The sequence below is a fragment of the Chanos chanos genome, chromosome 9 (genome assembly GCF_902362185.1).
Source record: "Chanos chanos chromosome 9, fChaCha1.1, whole genome shotgun sequence".
Lineage (NCBI taxonomy): Eukaryota > Metazoa > Chordata > Actinopteri > Gonorynchiformes > Chanidae > Chanos > Chanos chanos.
This window is the reverse complement of record NC_044503.1, coordinates 7,040,595-7,055,758: the sequence shown is the minus strand read 5'-3', so window position 1 is coordinate 7,055,758 and position 15,164 is coordinate 7,040,595. Positions and strand designations below refer to the sequence as shown.

General features: G+C 44.1%; 1 protein-coding gene across 2 annotated transcripts in view; it reads right to left on the bottom strand.

The window, feature by feature from the left end:
* elavl4 (ELAV like neuron-specific RNA binding protein 4) overlaps positions 1–15,164 on the bottom strand; it is a 64,855-nt gene that overhangs the window by 26,142 nt on the left and 23,549 nt on the right. Inside the window, exons 3-4 of one of the 2 annotated variants that reach the window (XM_030783891.1) lie at positions 5,850–5,936; positions 1,937–2,177 (exon numbers count right to left, since the gene is read on the bottom strand). In XM_030783891.1, the coding sequence (XP_030639751.1) occupies positions 1,937–2,177; positions 5,850–5,936 (328 nt within the window). Of the gene's footprint in view, positions 1–1,936; positions 2,178–4,744; positions 4,775–5,849; positions 5,937–15,164 lie in introns of those variants that run through there. The other variant, XM_030783892.1, reaches the window with a different exon arrangement.

The following is a 15,164-nucleotide window of genomic DNA, read 5'->3' as shown; positions in this document are numbered from 1 at the left end:
GAGCGTCTGCACACGTGTGGGTGTGTATGCGTATACGTGCATTTCCAATGTGCGTGTATCTTTGCATTAAATAAAAGATTAACCCAGGGGTCTCTGGTGTATTACATGCACAGCAGGGAGACGCAGGGAGCAGGGTAAACAGTCGGAGGTAGTCTGAATTCTGTCGGGCTGACAGATTAGAGTACGGTGGCCAGGCCTCGCCGCTAACTCAACCGCCTCGCGCTTCATCAAAGCTGACAGGAACGAGTCAAGAAAAAGGAGAAGCCTGCCTGTTATAGCGAAGGGGCCCTTCGTGTTCTCACCTTGTCGGGAAGACGTCGTTCTTGCTTTTGAACTGGCTTGTAAAGGAATTTCACATACTATGACTAAATACTTTGAAAAAGGTGAGGAGTGACTTTTTTTTTTTTTTTTGCAGACATTCGTAACCTACACATGAAAGAGACCGCGGGGTGTACTGAAGATTGATCAGGTCAAATATTATGACACTGAAAGTTTAGATATATTTGGCTTTCTGAAAAATGTTCTCCACAAAAAAAATAGTTAATGATGATAGCAGCTCAAACGTGCATCCTCCTGGCTTTTCGATGTTTTGAAAAGACAGGGGGGGAATCGCTTTGTTAGTCAGGAATTTTGAACTCTGAAATTGCACCCCTGGGAGAGCGATACATGCAAACCCAACAGGAGGTGAAGTACTTAGACACACGCACACTGTTTCTACACCATCAGAGAGACCTTCCACAGACAACACAACAAACAAAAGATCTGTGCTTCAGCATTACAGCCTAACATCTCCTATTACCCCCCTGGCTGGGGCTGATAAGATACTGAATCCTTTACAGATTCGGAAAGAGTTAGTTCTGTAAAATCAAATACGCATCAGCTTTTACTCGTAGCTTATTTGGAGAAAATATGACCGAGTGTAAGAAATTGGAGTGTAATTACTGTGAAATGATGTATAGCTGGTCCCAGTGTGGAACGGTTTTTGTTTACTGAGCAAAGCACTGCATTTTTGCTTTTGAGGAAACCAAAAAAAAAAATTGTCCTTCAGACCAATTTTGTTCAGTAACGCATCGAGGAGATCGAGAGACGCATGGTAAAGAGAACGTTTCAAAGCGCGAGGGTCGTTTTCCATCCGCGCCCAACGTAGGAGTGTTTTTGAGCTCATCGTTAAAGATCACGATACTGCTGTTGGCGTCTGATTGTCTAGTGGCCTGAACCTCCCGGTCAAGAATCAGGGCTCTGTCCGTGGCCCTTTTCCTCTGTTCAAAACAAACAAACAAACAAACAAACAAACACACAAACAAAAAAAAAAACGATGGCTTTAGCCTGGTCTGTTCTAATGAGATTATCCGGTGCAAAGTGTCACTAAGTAGGATATAAAATGGAAACCATTATCTGGCATTACCTCCAAGCAGCCTCCCCATCCATCTGCTTGCCACCCACATAGCTACTAGTCCAGGATTAGAGGCCTGATTAGCTGGGGAGCGGTTCTTAAACACCTCGATGCCGAGCCCCACACACTGCTGCCGCCGCCACCGCCGCCCCTCTGACCAACCCAACTTTCCTGCTTGACGCTGATGAACTGCGGTTGCTATGACGACGCTACACCCATAAGAAATCCATCACACCTTCCCAAACCGCATTCGAATCCCTTTCATCACTGCCTTTCAAACGCGCTGTTCTCTCCACATCAGAGGCCGGATGTTCTGGAGGTTTCCTTCTGGGTTCCCTCGTACCGCGTGAGGTCGTGCTAGTTTGCGTACCGGAGTGGAAAGTAAAAACAGACTTTCGCCGCTAAATCAGCGCTAGCCACGCTGTTGGGTAAGACTCTCTCGGCCTTGCTCCGTTCTCCTCCGCGGTCCTTCCCCCCCCGCACACCCACCCCCAACCAAAACCCCTTCCTGCCCCTCCCCTTAACTGGGTCTCCCGTGTTTACCTGTGATCTTGTCCCGAACCAGCTTGCAGGACTCGATCTCTCCGATGCTACCAAAGAGGCTGCGGAACTCCTCCTGGGTCATGTTCTGGGGCAGGTAGTTGACGATGAGGTTCGTTTTGCTGTCATCGTTGGAGCCTCCCGTCTGCATGGGGGAGGGGCAGCTACGGCTGTTGCTGGAGGGTCCGTTGGCCGTGGCCGGGTTCGGCCCGTTCGTCACCTGAGGCTCCATGTTGCTGATTATCTGTGAGAAGGAGAAGGAGGAGTAGGAAAAAGAAAAACATCTCAAAGAAGTGGCTTTTAAATCATAAAGCTTGGACAAACTTTTACTCAAATTAAAAAAAAAAAAACCACTTCTCAGAATGATTACAGGCTAGGCTAATTAGCAAAACATCAGTGACAGACACAGAATATTCACACAAGACAAACGTAAAAAACCCAGAAAAATCAACAACAAGAACAACAAGAACAACAACAAGGACAACAACTACAACATCGACCCCCCCCCCACCCCCCCAAGAAAAAAAAAATCCAAGATATTCATGCACTGGATGTTTTTTTTCTTTTCTTTTCTTTTTTTTTCTTCTGTCAGTGATATTTTTGAGTTTGCCTCGATGCTTTGATGGTTGGCAAAGTTTGACAGGGTAACAATATGAGCCCTTCAGTGTGACGCTGCTGTCATAGTGAACAATATTTGCCCCTCGTTTAGCAGTGCGCTTTAAGAGCAGGTGTTTGAAGTCGAGCGTGCAGGGCCCTGGGGGAGAAGGAACAGAGGCCGCGCCAGTTCTGCTGCGCTTATCTCCCACCAAACACCTCTTTTTAGCATTCTTAGACTGCCACCTAATGTATTCCTCCATTAGCATAGCAGAGAGAGAGAGAGAGAGAGAGAGGGAGAGAGGGAGAGAGAGAAAGAGCGTGTGTGTATGCTTAATTTAATCACTCCGTTCGTCACTTGAGTCAGTCAGACGGTATCAGCTTCCAGTCTACTCTCTCTGGGTGTGGTTCTAGCGAGTGGGTTATGGCAGGGTTGGGAATTTATTTTCTTTTATTTTAAGTATTAATTTGTTTTTTTTGTGTTTTTTTGGGGGGGGTGGGGGGGGGGGGGGGTGGGTGTTGTGGAGCTGAGGTTGTGTCCTCACAGTACCGAATCTTAAAAACTTTTCTCGTGTCAAACACACAGGAGAAGGAAGAAGAAAAAAAAAAAACGGAAAGGAAGTCAAAAGGGCACTTTGAAAGGCCTTTAAAAAATCAGAGGATGTCGTCATCGTTCGAGAGTGAAGGAATAGCCAAACAGAACACTAAAGATCTCCTCGCGGTGCGTGTCGGGGCCTTCTTTTTTTAAAGTGACAGGTTTTCGGGAACTGACTGCGAGATCTCGCAGTGCTAGATGTCACTGTCAAACGCGAGCGTTGCAAAAAATACATCACAAAAAAAAAAAAAAAGATCCCTCGAAAACAAAACAAAACAAACAAACAAAAAACAAGAGGGCAAAAGAGGACAATCTAAACTCATAACAGACAGTATTACACAACGTCGCTTGCTACTCTACCCCTAATAAAAATGACCTCGAAAGCTAACAAAAGCTAAAGGGGATCAATGTGGTCATTTCGAACTAGTATCAAACAGTCAGTGTTACCCAACCGCGTTTAATATTCCGTTCTGCATCTCTGACATACTGTGCTGAAATTCAGATTTGGATTTATAGCAAAAGGATGAACATTTTTTTTTTCCTGTTGACAGATTCAAATGCGCCAAACGATACAGTGGAGGAAACAAAGGCGAGATCTGAACTAAAATCCAGCCGTGATTATTTTTAGTCATTTTTTAAAAAAAACAATTCTTTCATCTACACTCAGAGCATTGGCCTTTCCTTATCAAAGTCAGCGTATTTAGAAAGGTTTACAAAAATTAAACAGCAGAAGAAAAAATTGTTCCCCTTTCTTGGTCACTGATTACTCTAAACAGCAGACACCTGCTTTTACATGCACGAAAAAATAAGACGTTACTAGCATTAATCTACCAGAGCACAATTTTATTACTCTTGCCCGTATTTATGGAAATGAATTTTTTTTTTCTTTAATTCGTACATCTTTCGATTGTCCATCTTGGGTAAAAAAAACAAACCCTGCACATTCGAGAGAAAGCTGTGTTTATTGGGTTTACAGCGTGTCCTGTAGGATTTGAATTTCAATTGATTTTAGCTTCCATTTTCTGTCTCTGCACACACATAAAAATTACAATGTGACAAACACGAAATGACGCCTCCAATCCAGAGGAGGCCCATCTGAGAAGCTCTCCGGATGCAACATGTAAATTGTGCTTTTGACAGTATTCTCAACACTCCAGTATAGCAAAGACCATCAGACACAAAAGCATTAAATTCCTCTGCCTTACAGCGGCGGTGGATTGGAGGGTGGGGGGGGGGGGGGGCACGGGGGGAGTTAGCTGTAGGAAGGGGGAGGGGGGGTCTTATTAAGTCTGTTTACAGCTCCTGCTGTGCAGAATTCTGTCAGAAAAAAAAGAAAAAAAAACCCCTCTTCCTACTCCATGAGGAAAAAAAAAAAAACCCCAAAACAAAACAAGAAGAGTGGCCATTTTTAATTTCACAAGACCTGCCGTATCTAAGCGAGCAGCTGGATTCCCCACTTCCCTACCAAGTCTACAACGACCGGGTTGGAACGACCTATAGTTTTCTACAGGTTTGTTCTCCGCAGTCTAGCTGGTGAATGACAGTGGTGGTCAGGAGGCCAGTACTTTTCTCTCTGAAAGTTTGGAAACCCCAACCCTGTGCTGGCAGGAGCAGTTAAGAGCGTGTACTGCCACGTACAGCTCCTCTGTCATAGGGGTCGGGGTGCCGGCCTGAGGACAGATGTCATTCCTACTGATTCGACACAACAGCAACCCTACATCACACTTGCTTTTTTTTCCCTCCCTCCTCTCTCTCTGTCTTTTCGAAAAAAAAAGGCGACAGCAGAATTGCAGCTGAGTGTTTCTGAACACAAGGGCGTGCGTGCGTGTGTGTGCGCGTGTGTGTGCGCGTGCGGGAAAGGATCCGGACTGACTTTTCGTCTTACGTAAGGGTAGCTAGAGGATGTTAGGAAGAGGAGAGGAAAAGACAGGTTCAGCAGTTTAATGTCACCGAAGTCGCGTCGAGGTGCCGTAAACACCGGTGTGACGACGGATGAGTTTCAGTATGTTTCTACATTACCTGCCATTTATAGGCTGCTTTCAAATGGCCTTATTAGCAGCGGTGGGGAAAATGTCAGCCTCTCATTTCTGAAACATGGCTTTTGTTGCAGTGCGCTGCTCTCATTATGGACCTGCTTTGATGCGGGCACCTCCTCTCAGGGTAAAAATGATGTCGTCGAGATGGCTTTCAGCAGGTACGACATAAAGCACAGAGCATTCGGAAGGGTAGAGGGGAGAGGCGCAAAAAGACAAAAAAAACCCTATATTGATAGAGGTATAATCATTTATTTAAAAAAAAAAAATGTTAGTGTTATAGAATAAGGAAACAAACAAAGATAAAAAAAACACAAAAAAAACACATACAAAAAAGCTGTTATTATTATTCTGCGCTGCAGTATACATTGAAAATAAGCGAAAACTATACAAGATTTCTACCCAAAAAACAACAAACCAAAAAAACAAACAAACAAACAAACAAAAACAACGGGGGAGGAAAAATGTGTCGGTACCTAAAACACCTCGCGGTAGGTTTGGCAGCAGACAGCACAGAAGAGGACTCCCGAGCGCCCCCCTCCAACACCCCCCCCTCACCCCCCGCCCCCCCCCACCCCCACCCTCCACACCCCATCCCCTCCTCCAGGCCAAGCACAGAGAGCCTCTCTCATAACAGCACTGTCATCAACATTGTGGATGGTGGGTAAAAGGCCATTGGTGGCTGTCTCCTTACCATCTTTGGCTGTGTCAGCAATCCCTTCTCTGTCCAGCCCTGTAGCTGCGGCAGGTCAGCCTGACGCCATTGAGTCTCTGTGGATCCCTAAAGGGAGGTTTCAGGGTCAACATTTAACATGCTGTTTCTTTGCAAAACGTTTTTTTTTTTTTTTTGCCTGACGGTCACCAATCACACTAAAACACACAGGTGGCTTCGTTCTGTTTTTCTGGGTTTTTTCTTTCTTTTGGGTCGGGTGGGGGGGGTGGGGGGGGGGGTGGGCTGAAGAAAGGTCGATCGTAATGTTTAACTTAGCCAATGTTAGTCACAGTTATCCCTTGATGTTCGTCGATGGAACTGGGGGAGTGGAAGTTGGGAGGTGGGTAGGGTAGGGTATGCTATGAATTCCCTGTTTGTATGTGTTCCATAGGGGACTTTTTTTTTTTTTCTTCTTATGAAGCAAGTCAAAGTTTGAGGGATGTCGCTGGAGGAAATGACCTCCGGAGGACTTAATAATGTCGGTAGCTGCCCTTTCTCATCCCACTCCATCCCGGATCTGTAAATAAGGCCTCAGACCAAGGCAGTCTCTCAGATGAGCTGGACTTTGGACCGCGGGGCAATCACAGCGGGGCGTGGGGGCTAAAGCCGTAAAGCCCGCAGCTAAAACGACCAATTTAGGAGGAGAGCAGGGACTTTAAGCGCTGACCTTTTCTCCGCATCTCCCCTCTGATGGATGGAGCGGCGGAGGAGTGTGATAGGAAAGCGTCCAGCGCCAGATGATGGAGGAGATACTTCAACCGTTTGGGCGAGGGGCGGGGGGGGGGCTTTGGGGGGTGGTGTCTTGTTGGCCCCCCCCACGCATCTTAAAGCATGAGCATGGGGGAGGAGATGGGGAGAAAATTTACTGTCAGTGAAATCGAGGAGGTTGAAGAAGGTTGGGGGGGGGGGGGCATGGGGAGGTGAGGGTGAGGAAATGGGGGTGGGGGGGGGTGTAGGGGCGTGGGGGCTGATTGCCGTCAGCTCTCACCATAATGGGGGGGGGGGGACTATGTTTTTATCGTAATTTGAAATTGAGCTCGTCGGCACAGATGCACGGACGTTTCTCTTTTGTTTTTTCTTTCTTTCTCTTTTTTTTGTCCCAGATGCCACCTTTGTTTTAGTTTCGGTGAGGACCGCAGGTTTTTTTTTTTTTTTTTTTAGTTAAAAAAAACATCACATATCTTACCGCTATAGTTATATAGCTCTTCAATAACGAAACATTATGTACATTCATCTTTAAGGGGGAGAAATACCATTTCATGGCAAATTTGCATTTGATTTGGTTAATGCAAACAGCTAAATGATCCAATACAGTGCAGATTTCTTTAAGAGCAGGGATGACACAGCCAACTGATGCAACTGTTTCCAATGCATCATTCACAGTAAGGTCTTTTAAAGCTCCATGTTATTTGCAGCTGAGATGACGGGACGCGTCGTCCGTGTGACAGGGAACAGAGAGACAACAGGCTGTAAATGAATTCATCCTCTATCAGCGTTGACCTTTTCTCACTGCTCTATAACTCAAGAAAAAAAAAAAGAAAAAGAAATAGAAAACGAAAAAAAAAAAAAAAAAAACGACAAAAGAAGAATGATGTTTTTCAGCCGTGCGGACTTTGGAAGCAGAAAAAAAACAAACCTCCCTGCCCCTCCCACCTTCGAGATTGAAGATGATCAGAGAATTACTTTTTTTTTTTTTTTTGTCTTTGGGGCAAATACATATTTTCTTAAAACTGTCATGTTTAAAGCATACAGACAAACATGCAGATCAAATGGAGCCCTCTTTTTTTTTTTTTTTTGCTTTTCTCTGCCGTGCGGATAAGCGTGAATGGAGCAAGCAGGATGTGAGTGATTATCGCTGAGAAAAGGCCTGCAGAATTCTAATACTCTCTACAAACATTTCACCCAAACAATGCTAACGCATAACTGTGCAATACGAACCCCATATTTTCATCTCAGTTCTCTCTCAAACATTATAAACATTCACTCAGTGACTCTCTCTCTCTCTCTCTCTCTCTCTCTCTCTCTCACACACACACACACACACACACACACATGCACACAAACACAACTATCTAAAATTCACAAAATGGTCATATACCAATACTATATGCAAAGCCATCATTTCTGAAAAATTCATACTGCGAGGTAATAATACCAGAAATGCTTATTCATTGTGTTCATTATGACCAAAGATAGGCATTATCTCACTAATCCTTTCCTCTGTGCATACTGAAAAAGCAATGCCCTTTTCATGGCATCTCTTTCGCTTGTTCTCCTGTAAGGATGAGAAGAGGGAGAGAGAGAGAGAGAGACAACCGACTGAAGCATTTTCAAAGCCTTGCTGGCTGGACGCATCACAAAAAACGCCCTGTCAGAACGGGCATTATTTCTTTCTCTCTGCCTGCGTCACCAGCAGATCCCGCATGCTTTTCCTGTGCCGCTGTGACATCGTAAAACCTTCCACTTCACTGCGAGCAAAAAACCCCTCCTCGACCCAAACCCGCTTACACAATCAATTTGCCATGACTTTGCCCGGGACGGCTGAGACTGCCTTGCCGCGGTCGGATCAGTGTGCGGCAATATCCTTCAACAGATCGAGCTACGGAACAAAATGGAGGTCATCGGGAGTGCTTGTTTGTGATTTCGACATCTTGCCAGCTTCTCTGCTCTCTCTCTCTCTCTCCCTCTCTCTCTCTACCGTCTCTGGCAGGTACAGATCTGCTGGGGCTAAGCGTGATATGATGAACCTCCCAGAAGGACGAGCAAAGCATTATGGGTCGTCAGTCAGACAGACGTTATCTCCGTTTCGAAAATTTGGAACGTCTTTAAATATCCTCCCGATTCATAACGTGCTTATAAATCTTTCTTTCTTTTTCTTTTTTCTTTTTTTTAAAATGCTATTCAACAGTAGGTGTCAGGTAAACACAGCGAGAAATTCCTTCTGAATGTTTCCCTGTCTGCATTTATGCAACATAGCCTGCAGATATACATGATTAAAGGAAAGAAAAAAAACACACTCTTATTTAATGAATATTACATAGTATCGTATTAAGCAAAGAAAATACATCTGAGCTGCTTTCTTTGAATGCTAAAGGAGATCATTAGTTCGCTATTGAAAACCAAAGCTGACACCGGCCTCCACGAGCCGGAATGCCAGGAGGACCAGAAGCTGTCAGAAACCATTGCGGTACAAGGCTTTATGCGTTTCTTGTATCTTAACATTAGGTCAGTAAAGTTCTCTCTCGCTATCGATTTTTATTTTTCCATCTTTTTTTTTTTTTTTTTTTAGGTTCTCCTCCTCCCTCAGACACCTCCTGGCTTTTCCATATCCTGCAGGTCAGACGGAAGCTGAGCTAGATCAATCAAGAAAGTAATCTGGGACAGCGTGCTCCGAGGCCGCCTGCCTCCATCTCCATCGATCCGCATCTACTTTGCCAAATGGATTTTTTTTTTTTTTTCCTTTTTCCCTTCCCCCTTCTGTGTGACTCAGAATAATAAATGTTTCGGTATGTAAGCAATTTTTCATTTAACTTTCCTGGACTTATGAAGTCCAGTATTTCAACGGGGATCGATACAACTTTCCCAGACATCAACTCCCACCACCATCTAAATCCCATCCCCCGCCCCAACAGACACACACACACACACACACACACACACACACTCCACCCTCTCTTCTTTGCGTCTCTCTTGAGTAAAGCATGCATGGCCATTCAGGATAAAGGCCAGCAGATGGGGAAGGACTGTGCCATGATAGCACTGGCTACATCATTACAAGAGAGCTCGTTAAATCCATCAAAAAGCGGCTGCATATCCGGCCAGTGGGTTTACTCAGTTTCACTTTCAGTTTCAGTTTGACCACATTCTGTCTCTTAAACTCCGCTGGAATGTTCAGTTGAAAATGTCGCGTGAGACCAGTCACACGACAAACATTTCAGGTGAATTTCTCTGCCCTTTCCCATTGTTCGTCCAGTGAATATGAGTATGAACAAAAGTTTAGGAGATATGAACAGATCATTTTTATTTCCCGTATATAAAAAGATAATATATGTCTATAGGTATGTAATACAATAACATAAAATATGTAAAATGAATCTCTTCAGTCTATCACTGTGTAGATTTAATCCCACAGAAAATCATGAATCTTGCAATAAAACAACAAATGTTTTTCTTAACAACAAACATTTCTTAACATATTACTCAAAACATCAACTCTTCAAATTTTCTCCCTAAAATCGTTTACCGACGAGGGTGGAACAGACTATTCAAGTGCTTAACTGCTTTAAATAACTAACAGGAATTTTATTTTGTCACTAATCTAGTTTTTCATGGGATTTTTTTGGAGGAAAAAAAGATTGAAATGTAAAAGCAGGAACATGATAACAGTCCCAAAAGATCAACTACAACTACAACAAATACAACATACTATACAACAAATGTATGAGTTTGATCGATTTCTAGAAGAAAAATGATAAAAGCATCTATAGTTAACCATATGGTTCAATAACGTCAGTATTTTATAGATGTTACAAACCAGCATCAGATTGGTTTTATGAAGCTCATACTCTGACTTGAGATACAGGTGAGCACAGAAGGTGTGTGTGTGTGTGTGTGTGAGTATGTGTGCGCGTGTGTGTTTCCAGGTGGGGTATATATGACAAGTTTTTTCCTCCAGGCTATGGTACTACTTCGACACCTGCGTCTCCTCTCTCTCTCTCTCTCTCTCTCCCTCTCCCTCTCTCTCTCTCTCTCTCTCTGTCTCTCTCTCTCTCTTTCTCTCTTCATCTCATATCCTCTCTCTTTGAACGCTTGCATTTTCTCTCCATGCGTGGGATCTCCTTGGCCTTAAATTAACCTTCTTGCAGCTTTTCTTTGGACTCAAATTAACACAAATGTGACAGCGCGGCTAACGCTGGAGCGAGACCTCGGCCGAGTTTTCATACAAATGTAATTAACTTCTGAATTAGAATTCTGAAGTACAGCCACAAATAGAGGAGCGTTCGAAAAAACATCTTTTGAAATCTCGTACAGTAACGAGACCGAACATATTTCAGAGCCCCCCCCCCCCCCCCCCCCCGAGTTTGACGTCATTTAAACGCGTATCCAGAGCGATTCGTTACTGCGACGGGCGACCTCTTACGCGTGGCCACCTCAAACTCCGTTGGGTTAAGTTGAATTCAATAACATTTCCAATTTTTTTTGGAAAAAAGAAGGATATTGTCTGAATTTCCCTACCCTTTTATTTTTTTTTTGAAGGCACTGGACAACTCTGCTGTGAAAACCTTGGGGCAGCACTGGCAGTGACTGGTGGTTGGAGCACATGATGGGCTGGCTTCGTTTGGACGTTTGGCTAATTCCCAGCTCTGCACCAAGGCAAGCATAAAATTGGTGAGCATCTTGATTCAGGGATGACACTTCCATTAGTGTGGCTCCAGTGAGTAGCACTTTTCTCCTCTGGCTCCCAGCAGAAATGGGAGATTTTCTGGCTCTCTGCCTGCCCCTGAGCCTGGGCCCTGAGCACTCCAGCAGTTCATGTCCTTAAGCCAGTGTAGAGAAAGCGGCCTGCCAGGCATCAACCCTACATGCACTGCTCCATCCACACCCCCCCCCCCCCCTCCACCCCCCGCTACTGCCCTCACCACCCCCAACTGCCTAACCTCCATCACCAGCCAACACCAGCTGCCAGTGTTGCCTGAGTCAGATATGGGCGCTTAGTATCTGTAATTTCTGATAGTAAGGAGATGTTCTGCTTGGATAACTACACTGTCTTTTTAACGCAGACACTGACAAAGCCGGATTTCCCTCAGAATGCTTGAATTTATATAATGACACAACAAAGGAAACAGAGAAGAGAGAGAAAAAGAGAGTGAGAGAGAGACAGAGAGATTATGGGTGTTGCCCTTGTCCGTCAATTAGCTTCATGCTGTAGGCTGATCGTCAATGACAGGCCCACAGTCACAACACGCACACACACACACACACACACACACACACACACACACACACACATTCAGTATGGCATAAGGCTTCATGTTCTCTCTGGGTCTCACATATCCCAGAGAGAGATGGTTCTGTGTTAAAGCAAAGGTGACCTTGCTTTGGATGTGCAAGGAAATCTCTGCTTGACAACTCATGGCAGGGTCTTTGCTCGTTTAGATTTTATTTCAAGGATATAAACGCATTCTGGTTTTGTTTTTCTTCTGCAAGTGCAGTTTGTTCCAGTGCGTCAGCACCAGGTGGAGCGTTGACATCCCCCGTAGGAAGCTGGCAGGTACCAGAGCATTGCACCTGTGTGGGCCATGATACACTCTACCAATCTCTGCTTACGAATACATACCATCTAATGCTGAGATGCAGAACGGATTGGAACGAGGGACTATATGAAAGGTGACACTCGATTTATAACGACAGGTTATCCTTAAGAGAAAGTGAAGATTGAGGTTTGAATAGGTCTGCGTCGGAAGTGAAGCTGCACACACACACACACACACACACACACACAGGCACACGCAGAAGTGGGCCCTTGTTGATCTGTGCAATGGAAAGTCAGTGAAATGAAGATGAATGTGTTTGTTTTAGAGAGCGTAAAGCGTGGCTGAATACATCTCCCCCAAATTGTGCTTTTAATTATTTCTTCTTTTTAAGCTATTAATATAATATTTGCTCATTATACCAAGGTATTAAAAGCTGAACAAATAGCCTGCAAGAAAAATAAAAAGACAAAAAGAGAGAGAAAAAAAAGAGAAAGAACTGGCAGCAGTCTTAGGTACTTGAGAGGGAAAGGAAGGCTCCCCAGCTCTCTCTCTCTCTCTCTCTCTCTCTCACTTCCTCTTTCTTTCTCTCCCCCCCACCTCTCTCTCTCTGTCTCTCTCCCTCGCTCTCATTCTCTGTACACACAGGCCCTGGAGTGAGGCTGGGCTTTTGCTAATCTAATCTCAGCCCGCAGCTGCTCCTCTTTGCCAGGCTACCAATGCCCCTCTGCTAACACTCCTCTCCACCATTAATGCTCTTCTCCTCTCCTTTTCTCTTCTCAACTCCTCTCCTCCAACAACTGCTTCTCCTCCAATGTCTCTCCTCTTCAGAATAACATGACTACAATTGTATCTTCACCGTGATGAAACTGAAAGCTTTTTTTTTTTTTTTTTTTTTTTTCCCCAAACGCACATACAACATGATGTGAATTAACTGCCAGTGGAGCTGAAGCTCATCTCAAAAAGCCAATTTAGGTATTGATTAAGATCTGAATCTGAGTCCATAAAATACAGGAGCATTCTGAGACTAGAATGCGAAACCACTCTCATCTGTTTTAATAAGGAAGACGATAAGCTAATTGATGCATGACTGATTGAGCAAGTAGCTAGAGCTGACAGAAATAAATAGCATAAATATTTATATTTAAAGCTAGGGGCAAAGAACTCGAGTTATTTAGCATCAACAACGTATGGATGTAACATTTAGAAAGATGCCATTCTGCGGTGACAAATATACTGATGTTTGCCAAAGCACACAGAGCTGAAGGACCTGTCCTCTTCCTCTAAAATACCACCTTAACACAAGACCATGCTAATTTGTATCATAGCCTGATCTACAAGCGAAAGAGACTCATCAGTGAGAATCTAGTAGGACATGCTGGATTGTGTTAATCTTGATGAGGCCATTGTCACCTCGTTTGACAGATAATGAATCATATTTGAGGATGCTTAATAAACTGTTGGGTCAAAAATCTAAACAGCAAAATTAAGCTGTAAAATAGCATCTGCAAGCAGTAGGAGAAGACAAAGAGACCTAATGTAGCCTCACAGCTGACGAGAGAGAGAGAGAGAGAGAGAGAGAGAGAGAGAGAGAAAGAGAGAGAAAAAAAATACCCCTGCAGAATATCAACTAAACCACAAAATGTGGCATGCATTCAAAATAGAAGATTAATCTTCCACTGCTAGGGTACAGTGTAATTGAAAATGCCCACAGGGGAGTATCACTGCTCTTATAGAATGTGCCAGAAAATATAGGTTTATCCTCATGGAACAAATCTCAGAAGGAGTTCGACATCATAAAAAAGAAAAAAAAAAAAGAAGAAAGAGAGAATGCCTAACGTAGAGCACAACAAATTAGTGTCCTTGATGACTGAAAGCAAACCCCGTTTACTACTTGGAATATTTATTGACGTGACACCCTTGTTTCCTGGGTCATTGGGGCATGCTACACAGTGCTAGTAAGTTGATGTTGGCAATGCCCCCCCCCCCCCCCCCCCCCCCCAAAAAAAAAACCCCAGAAAAACTGACTATGGCTGTTGGGTTTAACTAGTGCTGTTTGGTTATACAGAGGAGATAGCAGAAATGGCAGAGCTGTTTCTACCTGTTAAGAGCAATTCTCTTGCCTTGAGATCAATATACTTTTTTTCTGAATACAAAGAAACAACACTACCCGGGTTAGTTGTGGTTCTTGGGAAGTGACATTCTGCGTGAGGCAGTTGAAATGCAAATGGATTCATGGGGGAATATGATATTTCAAATCTGGGTGTTTTTTTTTTTTATGTGGGCATAGTTTTATGTGCCATCCATTTGCCCTTTCTGTTGGTTCAGCGATTCGTGACCCTTAACCTCTGTGATCTCTGACTTCAAGCTCACCGATCTTCAGCGTGCAAATCTGCCTTTGACATTTAGTCTATTTCACTTCCTCCCATTTCTCTCTCTCTCTGTCGCTCCCTCTCTCCGTTCCCAGAGCAACTGACAGAACAATGCGTTTCACAGAATCTGTCCTTATATTTGTTTCCTTGAATCTGAGGGACTGCAATGACTCTACATAACTAGCAGTATATTACCACACATCCCCCAAAGATGTGTTTTGTTTATTTTTGTTTTGTTTTTTCTTTTTAAATCTGACCATCAATACCATTTTGTCACGTTGTATCGAATGTTTTATGTATAATTCATCATGCAGAGATATAAATGTTTCATGGGTTTTTTTTGTGGTCGTGTGGAAAAATCCCCTGTTGTGTACGAATGACCTTGAAACGTCCCTTAACTCGGTAGCAGCAGGTCATTTCACCGGCTGATGCGAGAGTCATTGGCACTGTTAGTGATAGCATGCCCACTGCTGTTACTGGTATAACTCCCTCTTTTTCCTAGGGTGCAAAAAGTGGATCAGAGAAATATGCAGTTTGTGCTAAGTCTCCGGAGAAGCTGCCACTCAAAGCCAAAACAGAGCGGGAGAAAGAGAAGGAAAGAAGAAAGAAAGAGAGAGGGAGAGAGCGAGAGAGAGAGACAGACAGACAGAGGCAGAGGGAGGGGAGAGAGAGAG